This window comes from Pristis pectinata, chromosome 27 (assembly GCF_009764475.1).
Source record: "Pristis pectinata isolate sPriPec2 chromosome 27, sPriPec2.1.pri, whole genome shotgun sequence".
Taxonomy (NCBI): Eukaryota; Metazoa; Chordata; class Chondrichthyes; order Rhinopristiformes; family Pristidae; genus Pristis; species Pristis pectinata.
In genome coordinates this window covers 954,304-980,872 of record NC_067431.1, presented here as the reverse complement: position 1 = coordinate 980,872, position 26,569 = coordinate 954,304, and the positions used below count along the sequence as shown (strand labels likewise).

Here is a 26,569-nt window from a genome sequence, read left to right as displayed (position 1 = left end):
TTGACAAAGTTACTCATGAGAACCTCTTCTAGATGATCCTCCCATGAGGAACCTCGTCAAACGCCTTACAAAAATCCGTGTTGATAACATCCACAGCTCTACCTTCACCAATCACCTTTGTCACCTCCTTGAAAGTAAGACGTGATTTGCCCCGCATAAAGCTATGCTGACTTTCCCCCGCATAAAGCTATGCTGACTTTCGATAATTAGGCCATGGTTTTCCAAATGTTCATAAATCGTGTCCCTAGGAATCCTCTCCAATCCTTCTGGACTGATGTGAGGTCACTGGTCTTTACTTTCCAGGATTACCCAACACTACATTTCTTTATCTCAAAATACCCTGGCATATTAGCTCACTCCACACTGATCTCACTTTCCTCCACAGCCTTCTCCTTAGGACTCATTTAGGACCTCGCCCACATCCTCTGCCTCCAAGCATATGTTCCCTCCTTTATCCTTGAATGGTCTATCCTCTTTCTCGTTATCCTCTTGCTCTTGATGGATGTATAGAATGCCTTGGGATTCTCTTTAATCCTACTTGCCAAGGACTTTTCATGGCTCCTCCTGGCTCTCCTGATTCTCTGCCTGAGCTCTGTTCCAGCTATTTTACAATCCTCAAGGGCCCTGTTTGATTTTAGCTTCCAAAATCTTGCATACACTTCCTTTTTTTTTCTTAACTAAATTCACCACCTCTCTCAACATCCAAGGTTCCCTCACCCTGCCATCCTTGTCCTTCCTTCTCACTGGAACGTCCCTGTCCTGTCCTCTGTGTAGTTGGTCTTTTAACACCCTCCAAATGTTAGATGACTTGCCCAGAAATGGCTGGTCCCAATTAACTCTCCTAGTTCCTGCATAATACTCTCGTAGTTTGCCCTGCTCCAATTTAATACTCTCCTGCAAGATCCATACTTTTCCTAAATTATAGCTATCTTAAAAACTTCAGGAGTTGTGATCATACTTCAGCCCGTCCGTCCCATCGTGTCCATTACCTTGCTCCTGTCTGACCTTCCTTACAGATTTACTGGCCCTGACATCTACCTTCCTCTCAACCCCTCCACTTTCTGACCCAGTGCTCTGGTTCTCATCCCCCTGTCAAACTATTTTAAACCTTCCTAAATGGCACTAGCAAACCTCCTGGCCAGGAACCTGTCCTTCTTGTACAGGTCACCCCTGCCCCAGAAGAGGTTTCAGTGATCCAAGAACCTGAAACCCTGCCCCTTGCACCAGTTCCTCAGCCACGAATACATCTGTTCTATCCTTCTATTCCTGCCCTGGGAGTAATCCAGAAATTACTACCTTCGAAGTCCTGCTTTTCAGGCTCTTTCCTGACTCCCTCTACTCACTGTGTAGGACCTCGTTCCCCTTTCTACCTGTTGTTGTGGCTGCTCGCCCTCCCCCTCGAGAAAGTTGACGTCCGTCCTTCTGGAGGTTCTTCCTTCACTGGCCCCAGGGGTCCTCTTGCCCTTTCACCAACTCTGGGCACTGCTGCTCACTGCTCGTGTGTAGTCTGTTCAAGGGAATCAGTGTGAGCAGTGCTGCTTGCTGCTGGAAGTGTATCTCAATTTTGGGGTTGCACTGGGTGTTTCTGGAGACATGGACTGCCAGAGGGAGGGGGTATGTGGCCAAAGAACTTGGACATCAGCAAAGTGTCATAATCCCAGAGGATTAAACAACCTTTATGGTAAATTACATTTTCAGCAGTGGGTTCAGATATGCTGGAAACATTCAATAGACTTCCTTGTACAAGCTGCACTACTGCGTAGGGGAGGGCTGCAGAGAGTCCGAGGTGGGTCATGACCACAAGGTGCCACCTTGGGTGGGAGGAGCAGTAGGCTGATGTCACCAGCCAACAAATGTAGTGAGGCTGCAGTAACTTGTTGCTGCCACTTTGGGGCTAATTCCGTGATGCTTGTGTTCAGGGGATGATTTAATAGCTGGCAGCAATCCCTTTCCTTATCCTCCTGCAGGTCCTGTTGCCACGGTCTTGCAGAAAGCTGAGATACGGATCATCAAGAGGAAAGTCTGTGATAATCTGCTGAGCAGTGCCGTCACCTCCCACATGTTGTGTGCTGGGTACCTGAGCGGAGGCATTGATGCGTGCCAGGTAAGGCCCCGTGGATGCTGCTCTGTACACAATGGATTGCTGGGGAACGCGGAGCCCACAGAGTTCACTCACTCCACGGACTTCGAAAGCCCCTTTTTCCAAATGTGACTTGTATGTAAGTTGGTTGTGAAAGTTAGCTGATGTTTTAAGGCCTTTCAAGGTTTGTATAAGGACTAAACCAGAATAAACTACACACAGCTTACCTGACCATCACAAGCACATTCTACAGTGGATCGGAAATTCAGAATCCCCCTCCCACTGGCGACAGGTAGGCATGGCAAATAAAGCACACTGCACCAAAGTGCCTGCACGTAGGATAGATCTGAGAAACTCGTAGTAAGTCTGAGTGTGGACTTGTGCACAAAGTTTTGTTTTTAAACAGTAATTTATGCAAAGTTGAATGTAGATAAGACAAGCAGAATGTGGTGGGTGGTTACAAGGCACAGTCAGTCCCATGGAAACCTCAGGGTTTCCCACAAGGCCTGGGTGAGTGGGAAAGGAAGGAAATATTGTTTAGCGTGAAGATGCTCTGAGTGAGGCGCGAAAAGTGAAATGAGAGGGCAGTCCTGCAGGGTGGGTGTTTCCTCTGACTGAGGAGTGTAGAATCACTTGGAGTTAGGGGCCAGTCATTCAGGACTGAGAGGAGGAGAACAAAAGTGTTGGAAGTATTTAACTGTTAACGTGTCGGGTCAATGACCTTCCCGAATTGGAGAAAGGTCATCGCCCTGAAACATGAACAGCTTCTCTCTCCACAGCTGCTGCCGGTTCTAATGATTGTTTCCGGCATTTTCTGTTTTCATGTCGAAATTCCAGCATCTGCATCATCCCAGACAGGTGATGAGCCTTTGAAATTCCCTTCCCAGGAGGGCAGTGGAGGTTCAGTTGCTCAGTAAATTCAAACACAATGGCTCTCAAAGTAGGTTTAGAAATACCCTTTCCCCCTCATCCCAACCCTCTTGACCCCCTCGGCCCAGCCCTGTGCTCTCTCTTTCCCCCACCTTTGGTCTTTCTCTTTCCCCCTCCCACCCGCCCACATAGACACAGTGAAATAAGACTATTGGCCATTGGGCCCTTCAAGCCTGCTCTGTAGTTCAGAACAATTATGGCTGATCCTCTGTATCAGTAGCATATTCCTGACCTCTCCTCATGCCCACTGATTCGTTTTGAGATTAGAGATCTGTCTCATCCTTGGATACATTCAGTGACTTCTCGCTGTGGGGAGAACTTCACAACCTCTGAGTGAAGAAATGTCTTGCCCTGTGTTCCTTCATCCTCCCCTCACCTTCCCTTGCCCCTTGCATATCCCTGTCACCTGGCTCTTGCCTGCCTGTTTCCCATCCTGGACCCCTCACCTGCCCTTACCTGTGTCCTCTGCAGACTGATTCACCTCCAGTGATGTTCTACAGTTTGACAAAAGATTGTGAATAAGCAGCGAGTACCTCTGTAACATGGGCACAGAGGAGGCTGAGGTGGCTGAATCTCTCCCCCTACTTTGTCATCATCTCAAATACGATTAATTTCTACACTTTATTTCAATTTTGCTCAATTTATCCTTTCCTCTTGTTCAGTTAATCTAAAACTTATTAAAACACAATACTCAAAATCTGGAACTAAAAATTAGGAACTTGCAGCTGGAGATTCTTTCTGACTTCCCTGTGGACTCTCAGAATCGTACAACACAGAAACAGGCCCTTCAACCCATCGAGTCTGTGCTGACCATCAAGTCCTACTTCTCCTAATCCCATTTACCAGCACTTAGTCCGTAGCCTTGGTGATACAAGCGCTTGATGCGATGGGAGTACCTGCTCGCTGTGGGAGTATCTAACAGTTGTGATTTCTGTCTCCACCGGCTTCTCCATCCTCTGATTTCTCAGATCCCCTCTAAATCTGTTACTCCTCACCTTGAACCTTTGCCCTCTGTTCTTGGACACACTGCAATGGGGAGAAGTTTCTCACTATCTACCCCATCTAGATTCAGAGACACACAACACGGAAACAGGCCCTTCAGACCAACTTGACCATGATGAACAAGGTGTCTTCCTGGCCAGGTCCCTTTACCTGCGTTTGGCCCATATCGCTCTAAACCCTTCCTATCTATGAACCTGTCCAAATGTCTTTCAAATGTTGTAATTGTACCTGCATCTACTCCTCCTCTGGCAGCTCATTCCATATCCCCACCACCCTCTGTGTGGAAAAACTTGCCTCTTTGATCCCCTTTTAAATCTCTTCCCTCTTACCTTAAACCTCTGCCTTCTAGTTTTGGACTCCCCTACCTTAGGGAAAAGACAGTGACCATCCACCTTGTCTATGCCCCTCTATCAGGTCGGCCCTCAGCCTCCTTCGATCCAGGGAGAACAGTCCCAGCCTCTCCAGTCTCTCCTTATAACTCAACCCTCCAGACCCAGCAACGTTCTTGTCAATCTTTATTGCATCCTCTCCAGCTTAATCACCTCCTTCACATAGTATGGTGACCAGAACTGCACACAAATGCTGCCTCACCAACATCCCATCCAGCTGTACTATCTACACCATGAATCATTTAGTACACCTCTTTAGGTCATTCCTTCACCTGCTCTGCTCCAAGGAAAACAAACCTAGCCCATTCAGTCTCTTCTCATAACTGAAACGCTCCATCCCACACAACATCCTTGTGAATCCCACCGCCACCCCCACACCCTCTCAGTGCAGTCACATCCTTTCTATACTGTGGCAACCAGAACCGCATGCAGTCCTCCAGCTTGGCTTAACCACTGTTGTATAAAGTTGCATTAAGACCTCCCTGCTCATATACTCTCTGCCCTGGCTATAGAAGACAGGTATCCCATATGCCACCACCTCCACCCTATTTACCTGTGCTGCCACTTGTACACCAAGGTTTCTTTGTTCCTCAGTGTTCCCCATGGTATATGTCCCATATTTATAAGGCCCCCTAAAACGCATCACCTCACACTTATCTGTTCAGTTTTGGTCACCCTGCTGTAGGAGAGATGCCGTTAAACTGAAAAGAGTACAGAAAAGACCTGCATGGATGTTGAAGGACTGGGTTATAGGGAGAGGTTGGGCAGGGCAGGAACCAGGGAGGGTTAATTGGGACCAGCTGTTTTTGGGCAAGTCCACATCTGACATGTGGAGGGTGTTTAAAGACCAACTGCACAGAGTAGAGGACAGGGATGTTCCAGTAAGATGGAAGGACAAGGATGCCAGGGTAAGGGAACCTTGGATGATGAGAGAGCTGGTGAATTTAGTCAAGAAGAAAAGGAAACATGTGTAAGGTTTAGGAAGCTAAAATCAAACAGGGATCTTGTGGATTATAAAGAAGCTGGAATAGAACTCAAGAAGGGAATCAGGAGAGCCAGGAGGGGCCATGAAAAGTCCTTGGCAAGTAGGATTAAAGAGAATCCCAAGGCATTCTACACCTGCTTTAAGAGCAAGAGGATAACTAGAGAGAGGGTGGGACTGCTCAAGGATAAAGGAGGGAACATGTGCTTTGGAGGTGGAGGATGTGGGTGATTGAATGAGTACTAAATGAGTACTTTGTGTTGGTGTAACCAAGGAGAAGGATGTGGAGGAGAGCAAGGTCAGTGTGGAGCATGCTGGTATGCTGGGGCATTTCCAGATAGAGTAGTGTTGGCTCTCCTGAAGAACATTGAGGTGGCTAAATTCCCAGGGCCTGATGGAGAGAGGTGAGTGATGAGATTGCTGGGGCCTTGACCAAGGTCTTCATGTCCTCTCCAGCTTCAGGCAAGGTCCTGGAGGACTGGTGAGTAGCTAATGTTGTTCTGTTGTTTAAGAAGGGAAAATCCTGGAAACTATAGACTGGTGAATCTCACATCAGTGGTAGGGAAGCTATTGGAGAGGGTTCTTGGGAATAGAATTTATGAGCATTTGGGAAGCCATGACCTAATCAGGGAGAGTCAGCGTGACTGCAACTTGACTGAGATTTTTGAGGAGGTGACGAAGGTGATCGATGAAGGTAGAGCTGTGGGTGTTGTCTACATGGACTTTAAGGATGTAAGAGGGAAACATGAGCTTAGAGGCAGAGGGTGTGGGCGAGATCATAAAGGAGTACTTTGCATTGGTATTTACTGAGGAGAAGGACGTAGAGGCCAGTGAGATCAAAGTGGAGCGTGCTAAAATGCTGGGGGATTTTGAGATTAGGAAAGAGCTGGTGTTGGGTCTCTTGAAAGACACTGAGGTATATAAATTCCCAGTGCCTGATGGGATATACCCCAGGTTATCGAGAGAGACGAGAGATGAGATTGTTGGGGCCTTGACCAAGATCTTCGTGTCCTCTCCAGCCACAGGTGTGGTGCTGGAGAACTGGCAGGTAGCTAATGTTGTTCCTTTGTTCCTGGAAACTATAGACCAGTGAGTCTTCTGTCAGTGGTAAGGAAACTAATGGAGAGGGTTCTTAGAAATAGGGTTTATGAGCATCTGACCATCAGTGTGGCTTTGTGTGGGGCAGGTCATGTCTTACTAACCTGATTGAGTTTTTTGAGGAGGTAACGAAGGTGTTTGAAGGTAGAGCTGTGTGTGTTGTCTGCATGGATTTTAGTAAGGCGTTTGACCAGCTCCTTCGTGGGAGGCTCATCCAGAAGATTAGGATACATGAAATCTATGGTGGCTTGGCTGATTGGATCCCAAATTGGCTTACCCATTGAAGACAGGGTAGTGGTGGATGGGTTTCATTCTGGATAGAGGTCTGTGACCAGTGGTGTTCCACAGGGATCTGTACTGTTTGTCATATATATTTAAATGATTTGGATGAAAATGTGGTTGGGTGGGTGAGTAAGTTCGCGGACGACACAAAGATTGGTGGCGTCATGGATAGTGTAGAAGATTGCCTAATGATACAGTGGGATATAGATCAGTTGCAGATATGGGCGGAGAAACGGCAGATGGAGTTTAATCCGGCCAAGTGTGAGGTGTTGCACTTTGGGAGATCAAATGTAAAGGGAAAGTACACAGTTAATGGCAGGAACCTTAACAGTGTTGATGAACAGAGGGATCTTGGGGTCCAAGTCCATAGCTCCCTGAAAGTGGCTGCACAGGTTGATCGGGTGGTAAAGAAGGCGTATGGCTTGCTTGCCTTTATTAGTCGAGGCATTGAGTTCAAGAGTCAGAAAGTTACATGGCAGCTATATAAAACTCTGGTTTGGCTGCATTCAGTTCTGGTCGTCCCATTACAGGAAGGATGTGGAGGGCGCAGAAGAGGTTTACCAGGATGCTGCCTGAATTAGAGGGCATGTGCTATAGGAGAGGTTGGATAGTTTTCTCTGGAGCAGCGGAGGCTGAGAGGAGACCTGATAGAAGTTTATAAGCCTGAGGGGCATAGAGTAGGCAGCCGGTATCTTTTTCTCAGGGTCGAAATGCCTAATACTGGAGGGCATGCATTTAAGGTGAGAGGAGGGAAGTTCAAAGGAAATGTGCAGGGCAGGTTTTTTTTTTACACAGAGAGTGGTGGATGCCTGGAATGTGCTGCCAGGGGTGGTGGTGGAGGCAGATACGATAGAAGCATTTAAGAGGCTCTTAGGTTGGTACTTGAATGTGCAGAGAATGGAGGGATATGGATATGTAGACAGAGGGGACTAGTTTAGTAGATGTTTAATTACTAGTCTAATTAGTTTGGCACTACATTGTGGGCTGAAGGGCCTGTTCCTGAGTTGTACTGTTCTACGTTCTATTCCGTGGAGTGTATGAAACTGAAGGGTGACCTTATAGCGGTGTAGAAAACCATGAGCCGCACAGGGTGAATGCTTATAGTCCTTTTCCCGGGGTTGGGGAATCAAGAACTGGAGGGCGTAGGTTTAAGGTGAGAAATTTAATAGGAACCTAAGTGTAACTTTTTCACCCAACGGTCGTCTGTATGTGGAACGAGCTGCCGGAGGAAGTGGTTGAGGCGGGTCCAATAATAACATTTAAAAGGCACTTGGACAGGTACATGGATAGGGAAGGTTAAACACGGGCAAACGGGACCAGATGGGCATCCTGGTTGGCATAGACGAGTTGGGCCGAAGGGCCTGTTTCTGCGCTGTGTGACTCTGTTATCTGGGTTAAATTCCATTTTCCACCGTCTGCCCAACCGATCAACATCAGACCCTCTACACGATCAACGACATCCATTTTTGTGCCATTTGCAAATTTACATGACATGACATGACATGAATGTGTATAACAGCAAGGGAGTGCTGCTGATGTCAGGCTGAGGGGTGAGGATTTGGAGCTGGCTACACGGGGGAGAGAGTACAGTGGCTTGGATTGGTTCTGTGGGTCAGGGGTCTCGGATCGAAGTTCGCAGGCTGCGGTGTATGGATGAGGGGCGGGCTGGGGACAGCAGGTGAGGAATGACCAGGTCCAGTGTTGGTGGGTGAGGTTGGGAGCCGGGCTGGGATGGGGCCGGGAGCCGGGCTGGGATGGGGTCGGGGTTGGTCCTGGAAGGCCATGGGGCCTCAGTTCCCAGTGGACTCTGCAGATGGGCAGTGAGATGGGGCTGTGGGGAGGGATCAGTGGGGGAGGAGGTTGGGAGCTGCAGGTTGTGGGGTTTGGGAGTTTGCTTGTTCTGCCAGCTGGGCCACTGGGGAAATCCTGTTGCACTTGGTTCTTGTTAGTTGCAGCTGCATCGTGGAACTCTGGATGTGGGGTTACAGGTGCCTACAGACAGACACTTAACTCTTGGTTTGATCAAGATTAAATCATGGCAGAGGGCAAACCTCCCAGTGCAGGGAGTCGCACGCTGCACTGATGGCTGTGTTTGGTGTGAGTGCTCATATCCAAGCCTATTCTGCTGGTGCTGACAGTTTTACTCTTTGGTTTCAGGGTGACTCTGGAGGTCCCATGTCCAGCGTGGAGGAAAATGGGAAAGTATTCCTTGCTGGGATTGTCAGCTGGGGAGATGGCTGTGCCAGGAAGAATAAACCAGGAGTCTATACCAAGGTGTCAAACTATCGCCAGTGGATCACACAACACTCTGGAGTGTAGCGCATTAATGTGTATGTCGTTCTAGCCTGGGTGTATCAGATAAATTGTTCCATCCTGGAGAACTGAAGCTTGGAGCACACTTTCACTTGTATCATTGGTTCCTGCTACTGAGACTCTCCCAACTTGTAGATAATGTATAAAATTTCATGAAATCAATTCCATCAGTGAAGATATTCTGTGGGGTGACTGGTCATTTCTCATCGTACTGAACCAGTAAATGCTTGGGGGTGTATGGATGAGGGGATTAGTACAATGAGCTGGAACACTCCAGATAACCCTCACTCCCTCCCCTCCCCCCACAGATGGACTGAAGGTTGGTCAGACTGGGCTAGGAGCAGGTTGGTTGCTCAAAGCATGCCTTTTAGTTTCAATTCACTTTATAAAATTCTGTGAAGGAAAGTAACTGTTCCAGTTTTGTATTGAATTCAACATTACTGAACCTGCTGGGAGCCAGAATGATGTTTTCAGGGCTAAATGCATGGCCATTGGTATTCACCATGATCTCTCAGTGACTCTCAGAACCTTTCAAACTATCAGTAGATTGTGAGTGCTTTTATTCTGTGATGTATACATAATGTGACACAAAGGTTTTTAAATTCTGTTCTAGTTTATTTGGTCTGTTCAATGATTGCGAGAGGCTGACCTTGGTGTTACTCCCAGCACATATTAACTAAGGAATTACTCTTTCTGCTCAAAACATAAGTGGCTTCGTGCGGGTACAAGGCAGGCCCACTGACCTGGGGTGAGCACCCCGTTCTGCACCCCTGCTGGAGTTCTGCCTCCCTGGGGGGGCTGTGGTGAGCTGACCTCAGTCAGGCCTTGAGATGAAGTTTGCTTCTCTGACCTTTTGATGTCAAATTTCAAGCATGAAGGAAAAATTCAGAACAAAAGCAAATGTCGAGGTTTAAGTTAGCAGGAGTTTTCAGTTCACAATCAGGTCAAGGTGACCAGTTGGCAATACAATGGTTTGAATGCAACAAGGGTTTTCTTTGTGGTATTCATGAAGTTTGAGTCATGTGACACCACACACAGCCACTGAGCTTTGTTCCAAAAGATCTTAGTCGAGCAGAGCTGATTCAGTCGGCCCTTGCCAAGTGCTGATCAGTGTTTGTGGATTCCTGTGAAAGAGATGGAGGCAGAAGAGTGTCTTCCTGATGTATGTGCTGCTGTTTTAACTTCTGTCTGCTTTCCCACTGGAGGGTCAGTGTTTTACTGATAGTGTTGTACCGATACTGTCTTGCTCAGCAGTGTTTTTATACGCAAAATTTTCTACTGAAAATAAACTGGAAGTGAATGTACCTTGTCTTACTTGAGATTCGTCCTATTTATCGAGTCAGTCATACAGCACAGAAGCAGGCCCTTTGGCCCAACCGGTCCACGCTGACCAAGATGCCCATCTAAGCTAGTCCCATTTGCCCGTGTTATAGAGTTTTATTTACTTTGGTGAGCTCGTGCATTGTTGGGGTTAATGAGGGGGATTTTAACTGGTCTGGACTTGTATCAACTCATGTGGCCCTGAGCTGTGTGGATACATCTTGAAAAACATAGCCATAAGTTGTTATGAAGGATATTTAGAATATAAATATTAGTTTTATTTAGAATATAATATGTCAACTTGCTCCAAATGCAGAGGCTGCTTGAAGCAGCTGATCTATTGGATCAAACGTAGAGGAGGAAGACAAGGGAGAGGAAGTTAGAGAACACCTGACTAATGTTGTACCGATGGTTTGGTGAACAAACTTGTCATTTTGGTCACATCTTAAAACAAGTGGACTTCAAGCCTAAGATACAAACAGGAACACCCTGCAATCTAACCAAACTAAACCCACAATCATGAGCAGTCCTCCTTGAAAGCAAACACATGGTCTGTCAGTCACAATGGAGGCCTGATGCCAACTCACAGTCCAGAATCAAGTGTCAGTTGCTGGTGCTCAACTGCCTAGAGTTTCGATACCACAGCAGTTGTCTGTTGCTCAGCAGACTGAACATTCCAGAGCCCATCGCAGACCAATGTTTTGGGAAAGTTCTGAATCCCAGGAGTTCCACTTACAAGCTCATCTGCATAAACCGACTGTTTCGTGTAGTGCAGTGTTCCGTCTGACATTGTAAGTTCTGGAGCCCATCACCCTGCAGGTGTTGCAGCTCCTCAGCCCACCTCACCAGTGGGCTGCATCATCCTGTTGTAACAATCACTGCAGCAGCAGCCTGTGCTCTAGTTATCAGTGTTCCTACCATACAGCCTAACACCAGGTCACCTATTCCCTGTGCAGGGCACGTACCTGCGCCATCACTCAGTCTTACACCCAGCTATGTAACTAGGCACGGACTTGTTGGATCTTGTGAGGATTCATTGAAAAGCAGTGTTGTTGCTGCCTCTCAACTCCAGTGGCCTGGGTCCAATCCTGACACACTTTGTGGAGTTTCCATGTTCTTCCTGTGACTGTGTGGGTTTCCTCCAAGTGCTCTGGTTTCCTCCCACATCCCGAAGATGTGCAGATGGGTAGGTTAATTTGTCACTGTAAATTGCCTGAGTGTGTGGGTTTGTGGTAGGATCTGGGGGGAATTTATGAGGAGAATAAAACTGGACGGTGCACGGAGGGCCTGCCATGTAACTGTGGCTCAGCTTTGCCATTGGCCTTGGGATAGTGAGGTAACACCGTGTGTTTTAATTTCCACGCATTGGCACACACTAAATTATGCCAATGCACATCTCATCTGTCACCAATAGCAGCATGACTGGTATTTCAAATATTGCAAACAATTCTTGACATTCTCTTACAGCACTGCATGCAGTAAAGGAAGTGAGTCTGTCCACCGTGAAGAAGTTACTGTGATGGCTAGGCACAGAGATCAGAGGATAGACAAGTAACTCTGTCTTACCCTCAACCCTCAAAGGCCTATCCACAGACTCGTTGAAATGGCTCCAAGGAGAATTGAACAGACACTAAACTGAGCAATACATTATTTAAGTTCTGTCGCACCTCTGGTGCGTTGAATGAATTACACTACCTTGCTGCTGCCGTTAATCTTCAACCAGAAGTAATTCACCCTGATCATTTTCTTCCAGCATTTGTACAAATTCTCAGATGTTACCTTTGACCAGGTATACACTTCCCAGTGAATATGTGAGAACCATCTCCATATGATTTCCCAGTTTTTTCAATTATTTTGAAACAGCATAAGGGTGACCATTCAGCCCATCAAACTTATACCGGGGCTGGAGCTTTCCCATCACTCTGATTTTCCCCCGGAACCTATTCTCTCTCGCATGCTTGTAGACACCTACTGACACCAGGCTAATTCCTGGGATGTGTGGGTTATCCTATCATGAAAGGTTAAAGAAATTGGATCTATATTCTTTACGTACATCAAGAGCAAGAGGATAACTAGGAAGAGGGTAGGACTACTTGAGGATAAAGGAGGGAACGTGCTTGGAGGCAAAGGATGTGGGTGAGGTCCTAAATGAGTACTTTGTGTTGGTATTTACCAAGGAGAAGGATGTGGAGGGTAGTGAGGTCAGTGTAGAGTGCGCTAATATGCTGGAGCATTTTGAGAAAAAGGAGGTAATCTTGGGTCTCAAGAACGTTAAGGTGGATAAGTCCTGAGGCCCTGATGGGATATACCCCAGGTTACTGAGAGAGGCAAGAGACGAGATTGCTGAGGGCTTGACCAAGATCTTTGTGTCTTCTCTAGTGACAGGTGAGGTCCCGGACTAGCTGATGTTCCTTTGTTCAAGAAGGGAAATGAGAATAATTCTGGAAATTATAGACCGATGAGTCTCACATCGGTGGTAAGGAAGCTATTGGAGAGGATTCTTAGGAATAGGATTTATGAACACTTGGAAAACCATGGCCTAATTAGGGACAGTCAGCGTGGCTTTGTGCGGGGCAAATCATGTTTTACTAACTTGATTGAGTTTTTCGAGGAGGTGATTGATGAAGGTAGAACTGTGGATGTTGTCTACATGGATATTCGTAAGGCGTTTGACAAGATCTCTCATGGTCGGCTTGTGCAGAAGTTTTAGATGCATGGGATCCATGGTGACTTGGCTGTTTGGATTCAGAATTGGCTTGCCTGTAGAAGACAGAGGGTATGTGCTAAAAGGAGAGGTTGGAAAAACTTGGGTTGTTTTCTTTGGAGCGGTCGATGGGATTTATTCTGGCTGGAGTTCCGTGACTAGTGGTGCCCTGCAGGGATCTGTACTGGGACCTCTGCTGTTTGTGATGAGCATATACTGTAAATGACTTGGATGAAAATGTGAATGGGTGAATTAGAAAGTTTGCTGATGACATAAAGATTGGTGGTGTTGTGGATATTGTAGCAGATCACCAAAGGATACAGCGGGATATAGATCAGTTGCAGATATGGGTGGAGAAATGGCAGATGGAGTTTAATCCGACCAAGTGTGAGGTGTCGCATCTTGGGAGATCAAATGTAAAGGGACAGTACACAGTTAATGGCAGGAACCTTAACAGTGTTGATGCACAGCGGGATCTTGGGGTCCAAGTCCATAACTCCCTGAAAGTGGCTGCACAAATTGATAGGGTGGTAAAGAAGGTGTATTGGTTTATTATTGTTATTGGTATTGGTGAAAGACGTGTCTTGCATGCCAATCATACAGATCAATTCATTACACAGTGCAGATACGTTCAGTTAGTATAGAGTGCATTGAGGTAGTACAGGCAAAAACAATAACAGAGTATAGAGTAAAGTGTCACAGCTACAGGGAAGTGCATTGCAGGTGGACAATAAGGTGCAAGGTCACAACAAGGTAGATTGTGAGGTCAAGAGTCCATCTCATCATATAAGGGAACTATTCAATAGTCTTATCACAGTGGGATAGAAGCTGTCCTTGAGCCTGGTGGTACATGCCCTCAGACTCCTGTATCTTCTGCCTGATGGGAGAGGAGAGGAGAGAATTACCCGGGTGGGTGGGGTCTTTGATTATGGTGGCTGCTTCACCAAGGCAGCAAGAGGTAAAGACAGGGTCCTTGGAGGGGAGGCTGGTGTCCGTGATGCGCTGGGCTGTTTCCACAACTCTCTGCAGTTTCTTGTGGTCCTGGGCAGAGCAGTTGCCGTACCGAGCCGTGATGCATGCAGATAGGATGCTTTCTATGGTGCATTGATAAAAGCTGGTGAATGTCAAAGGGGACATGCCAAATTTCTTTAGCCTTCTGAGGAAGTCGAGGCGCTGGTGAGCTTTTTTGGCCATGGCATCTACATGGTTGGACCAGGACAGGCTATTGGTGATGTTCACTCCTAGGAACTTGAAGCTCTCGAGCCTCTCGACCTCAGCACCATTGATGTAGACAGGTGCATGTGCACTGTCCCCTTTCCTGACCAGTGTCTCAAAGTACTTCATGATGATGGATGTCAGAGCCATTTTCAGTAGTCATTTTCTTCGGTACTGGAATGATAGTGGTCTTTTTAAAACAGGTGGAAACCTGGGATTGAAGCAGGGAGAGGTTAAATATGTCTGCAAATACCTCTGCCAGCTGATCAGCACAAGATCTGAGCACTCAACCAGAGACACCATCCGGGCCAGATGCTTTCCTCAGGTTGACTCTCCGGAAGACTGATCTTATGTCCTCGACAGTGACCACAGGTTCAGTGGCATTGGAGGCTGTCGGTGTGGGTGGTGAAAATCCCCTTCCCTTATGTTCAAAACATGCATAGGATGTGTTAAGCTCATCAGGAAGGGATGCGCTGTTGTTAATTATGCAGCCTGACTTTGTTTTGTAGCCTGTAATAGCATGTAAGCCCTGCCATAACTGATGGCTGGTCTGGGATTCTATTTTGAACCGGCATGCTTGCCTTTATTAGTCGAGGCATTGAGTTCAAGAGTCAGGAAGTTATGTTGCAGCTTTATAAAACTCTGGTTTGGTTGCATTTGGAGTATTGCATTCAGTCGTGGTCTCTCCATTATAGGAAGGATGTGGAGGCTTTGGAGAGGGCGCAGAAGAGGTTTACCAGGATGCTGCCTGGATTAGAGGGCATGAGCCATAAGGAGAGGTTGGACAAAGTTGAGTTTTCTCTGGAGCGGTGGAGGCTAATGGGAGACATAAAAGTTTATAAAATTATGAGAGGCACAGATATACAGCCAGTATCTTTTTCCTGGGGTTGAAATGTCTAATACTAGAAGACATGCATTTAGGGTGAGACGGAGTAAGTTCAAAGGAGATGTGTGGGGCAAGTCTTTTACACAGAAAGAGATGGGTGCCTGGAATGTGCTGCCAGAGGTGGGGGTGGAGGCAGATAGGATAGAGGCATTTAAGAGGCTCTTAGATTGGCACATGGATGTGCAGAGAATGGGGGGATATGGACATCGTGTAGGCAGAAGGGACTAGGTTTCATTAGCTTAATTAGTTTGGTACAACATTGTGGGCCGAAGGGCCTGTTCCTGTGCTGTATTGGTCCATGTTCTATGTATTCTTTGAAAAATGAGGGATAGTCATTTTGAAATATATAAGATCCTCAGGAAGCATGACAGGGAATGTTGAGATGTTCCCACTAGTGGTAGTCCCGAACAAGGGGACTTAGAGCCAAAATAAAGAGATGGTCATTTAAAACTTGGGTGTGCAGGAATTTCTTCTTGGTGAGGGTGCTGAATTCTGAGGGGTTGTGGAGGTGGACCACTGGAAGTAGCTAAAGGGGAGGTAGATGGTTTTGAAAGATCAGGTATTGAGAGCTGTGGGGATTTGGCAGAGAGGAGCCAGGAGTAGGTCAGCCGTGATCACGCTGATGGCAGGGCAGGGTTGAGGAGCTGAGCAGCTTTCTCCCGCTGCTGCTTTCTTGTGTTGTCATCTACACCTGGAGTCATTTCCTGTGGTTCATTAACCTACCGGCATGTCTTCGGCTTGTCAGAGAAAACCAGGAGGAAAGCCTCACAATACAATTTAGTACAATGATAAATCTCCTTTGAACTTACCCCCTCTCACCTTAAACGCATGCCCTCCAGTATTAGACGTTATGACCCTGGGAGAAAGATACCAGCTAACTATCCTACCTAAGCCTCTTGTAATCTTATAAACTATCAGGTCTCCTCAGCCTCTGTGCTCCAGAGAAAACAACCCAAGTTTATCCAATCTCTCTTTACAGCTCATACACTCCAATCTAGGCCATATCCTGGTGAATCTCTTCTGCGCCCTCTCCAAAGCTCCAGGCGCAGTAGTACAGTGGTTAGCGTAACGCTTTACAGCGCCAGTGACCCGGGTCCAATTCTTGCTGCTGTCTGTAAGGAGTTTGTACGTTCTCCCCGTGTCTGCGTGGGTTTCCTCCGGGTGCTCCGGTTTCCTCCCACATTCCAAAGACGTACAGGTTAGGAAGTTGTGGGCATGCTATGTTGGCGCCGGAAGCGTGGTGACACTTGTGGGCTGCCCCCAGAACACTCTACGCAAAAAAAATGCATTTCACTGTGTGTTTCGATGTACATGTGACTAATAAAGATCTTATCTTATAATATGATGACCAGAACTGCACACAACACCCCAAATGTGGCCCAACCATTGTCTTATACAGCTACAACGTGACTTCCCAATTGTCACACTCAATGCCCCGACCAATGAAGGCAAGCCTTATTTACCACCCTATGACCATGCGTTGCCACTTTCAGGGACCTCTGGGCTTGCACCCCAAGGTTCCACTGTACATGGCATGTGATTAAAACGGCCACTATTGAGATCACGGGTATAAGATCACAGGGAGGCGAATAAAGATGACACAAGGGAAATGGAGAGACCAGCGACTCCAGCTGCAGGAATGTGGAGCAACAAACAACCTGCTGCAGGATCTCCGCGGGTCGAGCAGCAGCCGTGGGGGGAAAGGAGTTGTCGACGTTTCAGGTCGAAAGCCTGCATCAGGACACAAGGAAAATCTTGTTTTACAGAGCGTGTGATGGCACTGTTTGTAAGTTCCATTGTGGTCTACAAGAGGGAATTGGATAAATATATGGTGAAGTACATTTGATTATACATTGGATAAACATACACGTGCCACAGTGGTGCAGCTGTTAGAGTTACTCCCTCACAGTGCCGACAACCCAGGTTCGATCCCGACTCCGACGCTGTCAGAGTGGGGTTTGCACGTTCCCCCTGTGACCGCGTGGGTTTCCCCCGGATGCTCTGGTTTCTCCTCACGTCCTAAAGACATGCTAGTTGTTCGGTTAATTGGCCGCTGTAAATTGTCTCTAGTGTGTAGGTGAGAGGTAGAATCGGTAGAGTTGATGAAAATGTAGGGAAAGCAGATGATGGGGTAAATCAGTGGGGGAATGGGAATGCTCAGAGAGCTGCATAGACTCGACGCACTGAACGAGCGCCTCCAATGTTTACGGAGAAGTCAGGTTCAGGAAATAGGGTGAGGAAAAACTTGCAAGACCCTGGAGAATGGGTCTTGGAGTGGAAGTAGCGAGTTGCTCTGGTAGAGAGCCAGCAAGAGCATGTTGGGTCGAATAGCCTCCTTCTGTGCTGTAACCATTTTATGATTCACCATTCTCAGCTCAGGCCTGAATACCTTCACCTTGTTCTAACACCGTGGCTGCTGCTTCTGGAGACTGCTGCCCAGAGGAACTTCCACCCCTGCTCGGCCCCTTCAGAACTTTGTTTGTCAATGAGAACACCTCATATTCTTCTAAACTTGAATGTGTATAGGCCTCGTCTGCTCAATCTCCCCTCATAAAACAAACCCACTGCCCCATGAACCTTCACCGCACTCCCTCTATCACAAGACTATCCTGAAGATTAAAAAAAACTGCAGGTACTGTAAATCTGAGATAAAAACCAGAAGTGCTGAAACACTCAGCAGGTCAGGCAGCATCTATGGAGAAACAATCAACATTGCAAGTCTGAGAGCCTTTGTTAACCTATCTGTGGAAAGAGAAATAGAGTTAGCGAAGCCTCTCAGACCTGCAATGTTGACTGTTTCTCTTTTCTTGTAATACCTCAGTATTCCACTAATTCATTTTTTTAATAAATTTTCAGAGAATCAGGTGAGTGGAAATTGAGCATGAGGACTGGGCCCCAGCTCCGGTGAGTGGAGAGGGAGTGTGAGAACAGGGACTGCGTGAGTTAGAGGGCTTGCGAGAACCAGGATCTGGGTGAGTGGGAGGAGAGAGCAACAAACACGAAACACAGTACAGTGTGGCACAGGGGCAGGCCCTTCGGCCCACAATGTCTGTTCCGGCCATGATGGTATTAAATTGCAGCAGGGCAAATTACAAGGCAGGAACTAGGGAGAGTTCATTGGGAACAGCTGTTTTTGGGCATGTCCACATCTGACGTGGAGATTGTCTAAAGATGCCTTCTTCTTGTTACCACCATCAGGGAGGAGGTACAGGAGCCTGAAGACCCACACTCAATGATACAGAAACAGCTTCTTCCCCTCCGCCATCAGATTTCTCAACGGTCCATGAACCCATGAACTCCACCTCATTCCTCGTTATTACTTTTTTTGCACTTTTTATTTATTTTGTAATTTAAAGATTTTTATGTCTTTGCACTGTACTGCTGTTGCAAAATAACACATTGCCTGTCATATGTCAGTGATAATAAACCTGATCTTGATTCTGATCAACTGCACAGAGTACAGGACAGGGATGTTCCAGTGAGAAGGAAGGGGAACCTTGGATGTTGAGAGAGGTGGTGAATTTAGTCAAGAAGAAAAAGGAAGCATGTGTAAGGTTTAGGAAGCTAAAATCAAACAGAGCCCTTGGGGAATATAAAGAAGCCAGAAAAGAACTCAAGAAGGGAATTAGGGGAGCCAGGAGGGACCATGAAAAGTCCTTGGCAAGTAGGATTAAAGACAATCCCAAGGCATTCTATACATACATCAAGAGCAAAAGGATAACTAGGGAGAGGTTAGGACATTGGTATTTACCGAGGAGAAAGGTGTGAAGGATAGTGAGATCAGTGTGGAACGTACTAGTATGCTGGGGCATCTTGAGACAAAGAAGGTAGTTGTGTTGGGTCTCTTGAAGAACATTAAGGTGGGTAAGTCCCCAGTATCCGATGGCATATACCCCAAAACTTCACTGGGTGTACCAAAAAACTTTACTGGGTGTTTTTTATAGGCCGCCCAATAGTGACAGGGTTATTGAGGAGCAGGTAGGGAAGCAGATCCTAGAAAGGTGTGAGAATAACAGAGTTGTTGTGATGGGGGATTTTAATTTCCCAAACATTGATTGGCATCTCCAGACAGTGAGGGGTTTAGATGGGATGGAGTTTGTTAGGTGTGTTCAGGAAGGGTTCTTGACACAGTGTGTAGATAGACCTACAAGACGAGAGGCTGTGCTTGATTTGATATTGAGTAATGAACCTGGTCAGGCGTCAGATCTCTCAGTGGGTGAACATTTTGGTGATAGTGATCATAATTCTATCTCCTTTACGTTAGCACTGGAGAGAGATAGGAACAGACAGACTAGAAAGGCGTTTACTTGGAGTAAAGGGAATTATGAGGCTCTCAGGCAGGAAATTGGAAGATTAAATTGGGAACAGATGTTCTCTGGGAAAAGTATGGAAGAAATTTGGTAAATATTCAGGGGATATTTGTGTGGGGCTCTGTACAGACATTTTCCGATGAGACAGGGGAGTCACGAGAGGATACAGGAACCGTGGTGTACAAAGGCTATAATAAATCTAGTCAAAAGGAAAAGAAAAGCTTACAAAAGCTACAGAGAGCTCGGTAATGTTAGAGATCTGGAGGAGTACAAGGCTAAAAGGAAGGAACTTAAAGAGATTAGGAGAGCCAGAAGGGGACATGAGAAGGCCTTGGCGGGCAGGATTGAGGAAAACCCCAAGGCATTCTACAAGTATGTGAAGAGCAAGAGGATAAGATGTGAAAGGATAGGGCCTATCAAGTGCAGCAGTGGGAAAGTGTGTATGGATCCGGAAGAAATAGCAGAGGTAATTAATGAATACTTTACGTCAGTATTCACTACGGAAAAGGATCTGGGTGATTGTAGTGGGGACTTGCAGCAGCCTGAAAAGCTTGAGCATGTAGATATTAGAAAAGAGGTGGTGCTGAAACTTTTGGAAAGCATCAAGTTAGATAAGTCGCCGGGACTGGATGAGATGTACCCCAGGTTGCTGTGGGAGGCGAGGGAGGAGATTGCGGAAACTCTGACGATGATCTTTGTGTCGTCGATGGAGACGGGAGAGGTTCTGGAAGATTGGAGGGTTGCGGATGTTGTTCCCTTTTTCAAGAAAGGGAGTAGGGATAGCCCAGGAAATTATAGACTGGTGGTTGGTAAGCTGATGTAGAAGATCCTGAGAGGCAGGATTTATGAACATTTGGAGAGGTATAATATGATTAGGAATAGTCAGCATGGCTTTGTTAAGGGCAGGTCCTGCCTTACGAGCCTGAATGAATTTTTTGAGGATGTGACTAAGCACATCAATGAAGGGAGAGCAGTAGATGTCGTGTATATGGATTTCAGCAAGGCGTTTGATAAGGTACCCCATGCAAGGCTTATGGAGAAGGTGAGGAGACATGGGATCCGAGGTGGATCCCATGGTGCAGTGTGGATTCAGAACTGGCTGGCCCACAGAAGGCAAAGAGTGGTTGTTGAAGGGTCATATTCTGCGTGGAGGTCGGTGACCAGTGGTGTACCTCAGGGATCTGTCCTGGGACCCTTACTCTTTGTGATTTTTATAAATGACCTGGATGAGGAAGTGGAGGGGTGGGTTAGTAAGTTTGCGGATGACACAAAGGTTGGGGGTGCTGTGGATAGTTTGGAGGGCTGTCAGAGGTTACAGAGGGACATAGATAGGATGCAAAGTTGGGCTGAGAAGTGGCAGATGCAGTTCAACCCAGATAAGTGTGAAGTGGTTCATTTTGGTAGGTCAAATATGTTGGCGGACTATAGTATTAATGGTAGGACTCTTGGCAGTGTGGAGAATCAGAGGGATCTTGGGGTCCGAGTCCATAGGGCGCTCAAAGCGGCTGTGCAGGTTGACTCTGTGGTTAAGAAGGCATGTGGTGTATTGTCCTTCATCAATCGTGGAATTGAATTTAGGAGCCTTGAGGTATTGTTGCAGCTATATAGGTCCCTGGTCAGACCCCACTTGGAGTATTGTGCTCAGTTCTGGTCGCCTCATTACAGGAAAGATGTGGAAGCCATAGAGAGGGTGCAGAGGAGATTTACAAGGATGCTGCCTGGAATGCGGAACATGCCTTATGAAAGCAGGTTGAGGGAACTTGGCCTTTTCTCCTCGGAGAGACGGAGGATGAGGGGGGACCTGATAGAGGTGTATAAGATGATGAGAGGCATTGATCGGGTGGATAGTCAGAGGCTTTTCCCCAGGGCTGAAATGGTGGCCACAAGAGGACATAGGTTTAAGGTGCTGGGGAGTAGGTACAGAGGAGGTGTCAGGGGTAAGTTTTTTACTCAGAGAGTGGTGAGTGTGTGGAATGGGCTGCCGGCAACGGTGGTGGAGGCGGATATGATAGGGTCTTTCAAGAGTCTGTTAGATAGGTACATGGAGCTGAACAAAATAGAGGGCTGTGGGTAAGCCTAGTAATTTCTAGGGTGGGATATGTTCGGCACAGCTTTGTGGGCCAAAGGGCCTGAAATGTGCTGTAGTTTTTTTTTCTATGTTTATGTTTCTATGTTTCAGGTTACTGAGAGAGGCGAGAGATGAGATTGCTGGGGCCTTGACCAAGGTCTTCGTGTCCTCTCGAGTCACAGGTGTGGTGCCGGAGGACTGGTGAATAGCTAATTTTGTTCCTTTGCTCCAGAAGGGAAACAGGGATAATCCTGAAAATTATAGACTGGTGAGTCTCGTGTCAGGGGTAGGGTAGCTATTGGAAAGGATTCTCAGGATAGGATTTATGAGCATTTGGAAAACCATGGCCTATTTAGGGATGGTCAGCATGGCTTTATGTGGGGCAGGTCATATCTTACTAACTTGATTGAGTTTTTGAGGAGGTGACGAAGGCAATTGGTGAAGGTAGAGCTGTGGATGTTGTCTGCTGGGGTTTTAGTAAAACATTTGACAAAGTCCCTCGTGGGAGGCTCATTCAGAAGATTGTGATGCATGGGATCCACAGTGACTTAGCTGCTTGGGTTCAGATTTGGCTTATCCCATCAGGCCCTGAGGACTTATCCACCTTAATGTTCTTCAAGAGCCCCAGGACCTCCTCCTCCTTGATTACTTGGTGAATCAGATACTAAACCACTGGAATTTCTGAATAGGTAGTGGTGGCCCTCCCAAGGAGTCAATTGAACATAATTACAGCCGCGAAGATGGTGACGTTGGTCTGGGAGAGGATGCTGCATTGGCTACTTATCCAGTCAATTAATTTGGAAGGTTTTGTGCAGACAGTGTTGGTGCTTTGAGGTGCTGACAGAAGGCTGTCAGTGCCTCTGAAAGTGGGGTTAATGATGTTTGGAAGGTGGTGAGGTCAACGCTGGGTTTGAAGTCTTCAGCTCTCCAAAATGAATTCAATTCCCTAATGGACAACCTGACAGTGACAGAGCTGAACCTTGCATTGCTGTCACAGCCTGGGAGATCAGGTGATTTGACGTGTATGAAGAGACCACTGTTGGTCCCAGGGTCTCACTGAAAGAACCCCTCACCTGCACCCAGGGCCAGACCACTGTCCCCCATGTAAGGATCCTTGATTCTGCTCAGCAATGAGCTCTCTGGAGAGATGCACGTCACACCTACTGACAGCACTGAGCACTCTAACTCCAGCTGCACTTTGGACACTCCTGCCCATTCACAGAACGATGAATTCTGAAGGGCTTTACTGCCACAGTGTTTTTGAAGCAAGTGTTGAAAGAACCAAACAAAACGTTCTTGACTTCACCCTCACCATTTTACTTATCACAGATGTGTACAGTTTACAACAGTGATAGTAAACTATTGCACAGTCACTGTGGACGTGTAGTTCATTATTCACAGTGGGTAATTCTTCACCATGTTGTGAGGAACTGCTAGCATGATAAACGGGACAGATTCAGGAAAGAGCAGCTTAAATCTGTCACAACCAACAGCAGCTGATCTGTACCGCACCATAATCTGTAACCTTGTATATCCAACAAATACCAAAGGGCAAGGGATTTGGAAACACGCCACAGCACAACACAGCTCACAGCCACAGCACTGAAGACTTACAGTGCAAAACTATCCTCATCTATAGTTCAGATTGTTGTAGTACAGTTACCACAACGTGTCTACAAGGTGTATAATCACCTATGAATGTCCTGGCTACAAATACAGGGCTGGTTGAATCCATCAATACTGCTCCATCAATCTACTCACAGTCACCAGCAGAGAGACAGGAGATGTTGTTGACAGTGCCATCGGACAGTACTTACTCACTGATAATCACAGAAGATGGGAAAACTAGAGGACTAGGTTAAGGGGTAAGAGGCTCAGTGGGAGCCGAGAAGGAATATTTTATCCAGAAGATGGTTGGAATCTGGAACACACTACCTGAGTGGATGGTGGAGGCAGAGTCCCTCACAACATTGAAGAAGTACAGCCAGAGACTGATTAAGGATAGTCAGCATGGCTTTGTGCGTGGTAGATCGTGTTTAACAAATCTTGTAGAGTTTTTTGAGGAGGTTACCAAGAAAGTAGATGAAGGAAAGGTGGTGAATGTTGTCTACATGGACTTTAGTAAGGCCTTTGACAAGGTCCCACATGGGAGGTTAGTTCAGAAGGTTCAGTCACTAGGTATCCATGGAGAGGTTGTAAACTGAATTTGAAATTGGCTGTGTGGGAGAAGACAGAGTGGTAGTGGATGATTGTTTCTCAGACTGGAGGCCTGTGACTAGTGGTGTGCCTCAGGGATCAGTGCTGGGGCCATTGTTGTTTGTTGTCCATATCAATGATCTAGATGATAATGTGGTAAATTGGATCAGCAAGTTTGCTGATGACACTAAGATTGGAGGCGCAGTGGACAGTGAAGAAGGCTTTCAAAGCTTGCAGAAGGATCTGAACCAACTGGAAAAATGGGCCAGAAAATGGCAGATGGAATTTAATGTAGACAAGTGTGAGGTGTTGCATTTTGGAAGGACAAATCAAGGTAGGACATACACAGTAAATGGTAGGGCACTGAGGAGTGCGGAGGAACAAAGGGATCTGGGAGTTCAGATACATAATTCCCTGAAAGTGGCGTCACAGGTAGACAGGGTTGTAAAGAAGGCTTTTGGCATCCTGGCATTCATAAATCAAAGTATTGAGTATAGGAGTTGGGATGTTATGGTGAAGTTGTATAAGTCATTGGTGAGGCCAAATTTGGAGTATTGTGTGCAGTTCTGGTCACCTAACTATAGGAAGGATATCAGTAAGATTGAAAGAGTGCAGAGGAGATTTACTAGAATGTTGCTGGGTCTTCAGGAGTTGAGTCACAGGGAAAGATTGAACAGGTTAGGACTTTATTCCTTGGAGCGCAGAAGAATGAGGGGAGATTTGATAGAGGTTTACAAAATTATGAGGGGCATAGACAGAGTTAATGTGAGTAGGCTCTTTCCACCTAGCTTAGGAGAGATAAGTACGAGAGGACATGGCTTTAGGGTGAAAGGGGAAAAGTTTAGGGGGAACATTAGGGGGAACTTCTTCACCCAGAGAGTGGTGGGAGTGTGGAACGACCTGCCATCTGACATGGTAAATGTGGGCTCACTCTTAAGTTTTAAGAATAAATTGGATAGATTCATGGAGGGGAGAGGTCTGGAGGGTTATGGACCAAGTGCAGGTAAATGGGACTAGCGGAATAAAGTTTTGGCACAGACTAGAAGGGCTGAATGGCCTGTTCTCTGTGCTGTAGTGTTCTATGGTTCTATGGTTTAAGTATCTAGATGAGCACTTGAATTGTCAAGGTACAGAAGGTTACAGACCAAGTGCTGGTGGATGGCATCCGAGTAGGTGGGTACCTGATGGTCAGCATGGACATAGTGGGCTGAAGGGCCTTTTCCTGTGCTCTATAACTCACTGATGTTACCGTCCTTGACCCAGCTGCATCATCAATTATGTTCTGTTCAGACTAATGTCATAAACATAGTTGCTGACGATTGTGTAATGTTCAGTTCCATTCACCTGTCATCAGAAAATAAAATGGTCTGTGTTTGCTTCAGCAAGATCTGGGAGGCGGGTAGACATGGGTTCATAGACACCAGGTGACATTATTAACAAACAAGGACCAGCTCCACCGAGAGAAAATCTAATCACATCATCCTGACTTTCAACAGCCTTCCCTCGCTAACAACATCCTGGGGTCATCCTCAGCTGGAAATGGAACTGAATCAGCCACAAAGGTGCTGTGTTTACAGCTTGGTTGCTGCTGGATATCCTGACAAATTCCCCCTGACTCCCTGAACCTTTTGTACAACTTACAGGGTACAGATCAGGAGCGTGATGGGATACTCTCAACTTACTCGATTGAGTGCAGCCCCAACAACACCTGAGAGGCTCGGTGCCCCACGTACCTTCCTGAGCATTAACTATCTCCATTACCAATGTACCCTGATGGCAGGGTACTATCTGTAGATAAGATATTTATTTATTTTTCACATGTAAATTGAAACATGCAGTGAAATGTGTCTTTTTGCATTACTGAGAATGTGCTGGGGTCAGCCTGTAAGTGTTACCACACTTCCGGCACCATCATAGTGTGCCCACAACTTCCTAACCCGTATGTCTTTGGAATGTGGAAGGAAACCGGAGCACCCGGAGGAAACCCACACAGACACAGGGAGAACGTGCAAACTCCTTACAGACAGTGGCGGAATTGAACCTGGGTCGCTGGCACTGTAACAGTGTCACGCTGGCTGCTACACTATTGTGCCGCCCCTAGAAAAACAACAGCTCTGTAGAAAACCTGGCTTAATTTAGCAGCACACCCAGACCCCTGGTCTCTCCCCACCATAAGGACAAAAGCAATGGATGCTGGGGAACACTAACACCTCGAGACCCTCACCACATTACATGGCATCATATGAAATACGTCCCCATTCCCTCAGTGCCTATTAGCGCTTACACCACACCTGCTGTGGTGAAGGGTAGACATGAATGAGCATTAATTGTTGACTTTTCCAGCAATGCCTGCATTGGACAAAAAAGTTAATAAAAATATTCCCAATATTTTTGGACTTCAGTGGGTGCAGTTTAATAGGTACTATTCAAAATGGGACAGGTATTGTAACTACTGACATTAATTGAAATCTTTAGTCTAAGATTCTGCAGTGTGCTATTTTAATCCAGGCATTAACACCGATTGTACAGGACAGTACCAAACAGTAGTTACACCCGAGTCCGGCGGGTGAATTCCCAGAAAGCAGTCCGTATCGCGACTCTCTGTAACATGAAGCCACGTCATCTCCGCACGTGCCAAGAAGTGCAAGCTGAAAATAAAATCAAAATTGACACACAGATTCCAAGAGCAAACTTTGTTCCATATCTCAGACTTTTGAGTACTGACTTGTGAACTCCGTAAGGGTGGATTTCTGTAACCTGAGGGGCCATATTGCTGCGCTTGCCTATACTATGG

At 46.6% G+C, this 26,569-nt stretch overlaps 1 protein-coding gene across 2 annotated transcripts in view; it reads left to right on the top strand.

Moving 5' to 3' along the window:
* The window catches only part of st14b (ST14 transmembrane serine protease matriptase b), an 84,370-nt gene extending 73,990 nt beyond the window's left edge, over positions 1 to 10,380 (top strand). For both annotated transcript variants that reach the window (XM_052040098.1, XM_052040099.1), the window contains 2 exons: positions 1,968 to 2,104; positions 8,921 to 10,380. In XM_052040098.1, the coding sequence (XP_051896058.1) occupies positions 1,968 to 2,104; positions 8,921 to 9,082 (299 nt within the window). In that variant the 3' untranslated portion in view covers positions 9,083 to 10,380. The remainder of the gene's footprint in view (positions 1 to 1,967; positions 2,105 to 8,920) is intronic.
* The last annotated feature ends 16,189 nt before the right edge of the window (positions 10,381 to 26,569 follow it).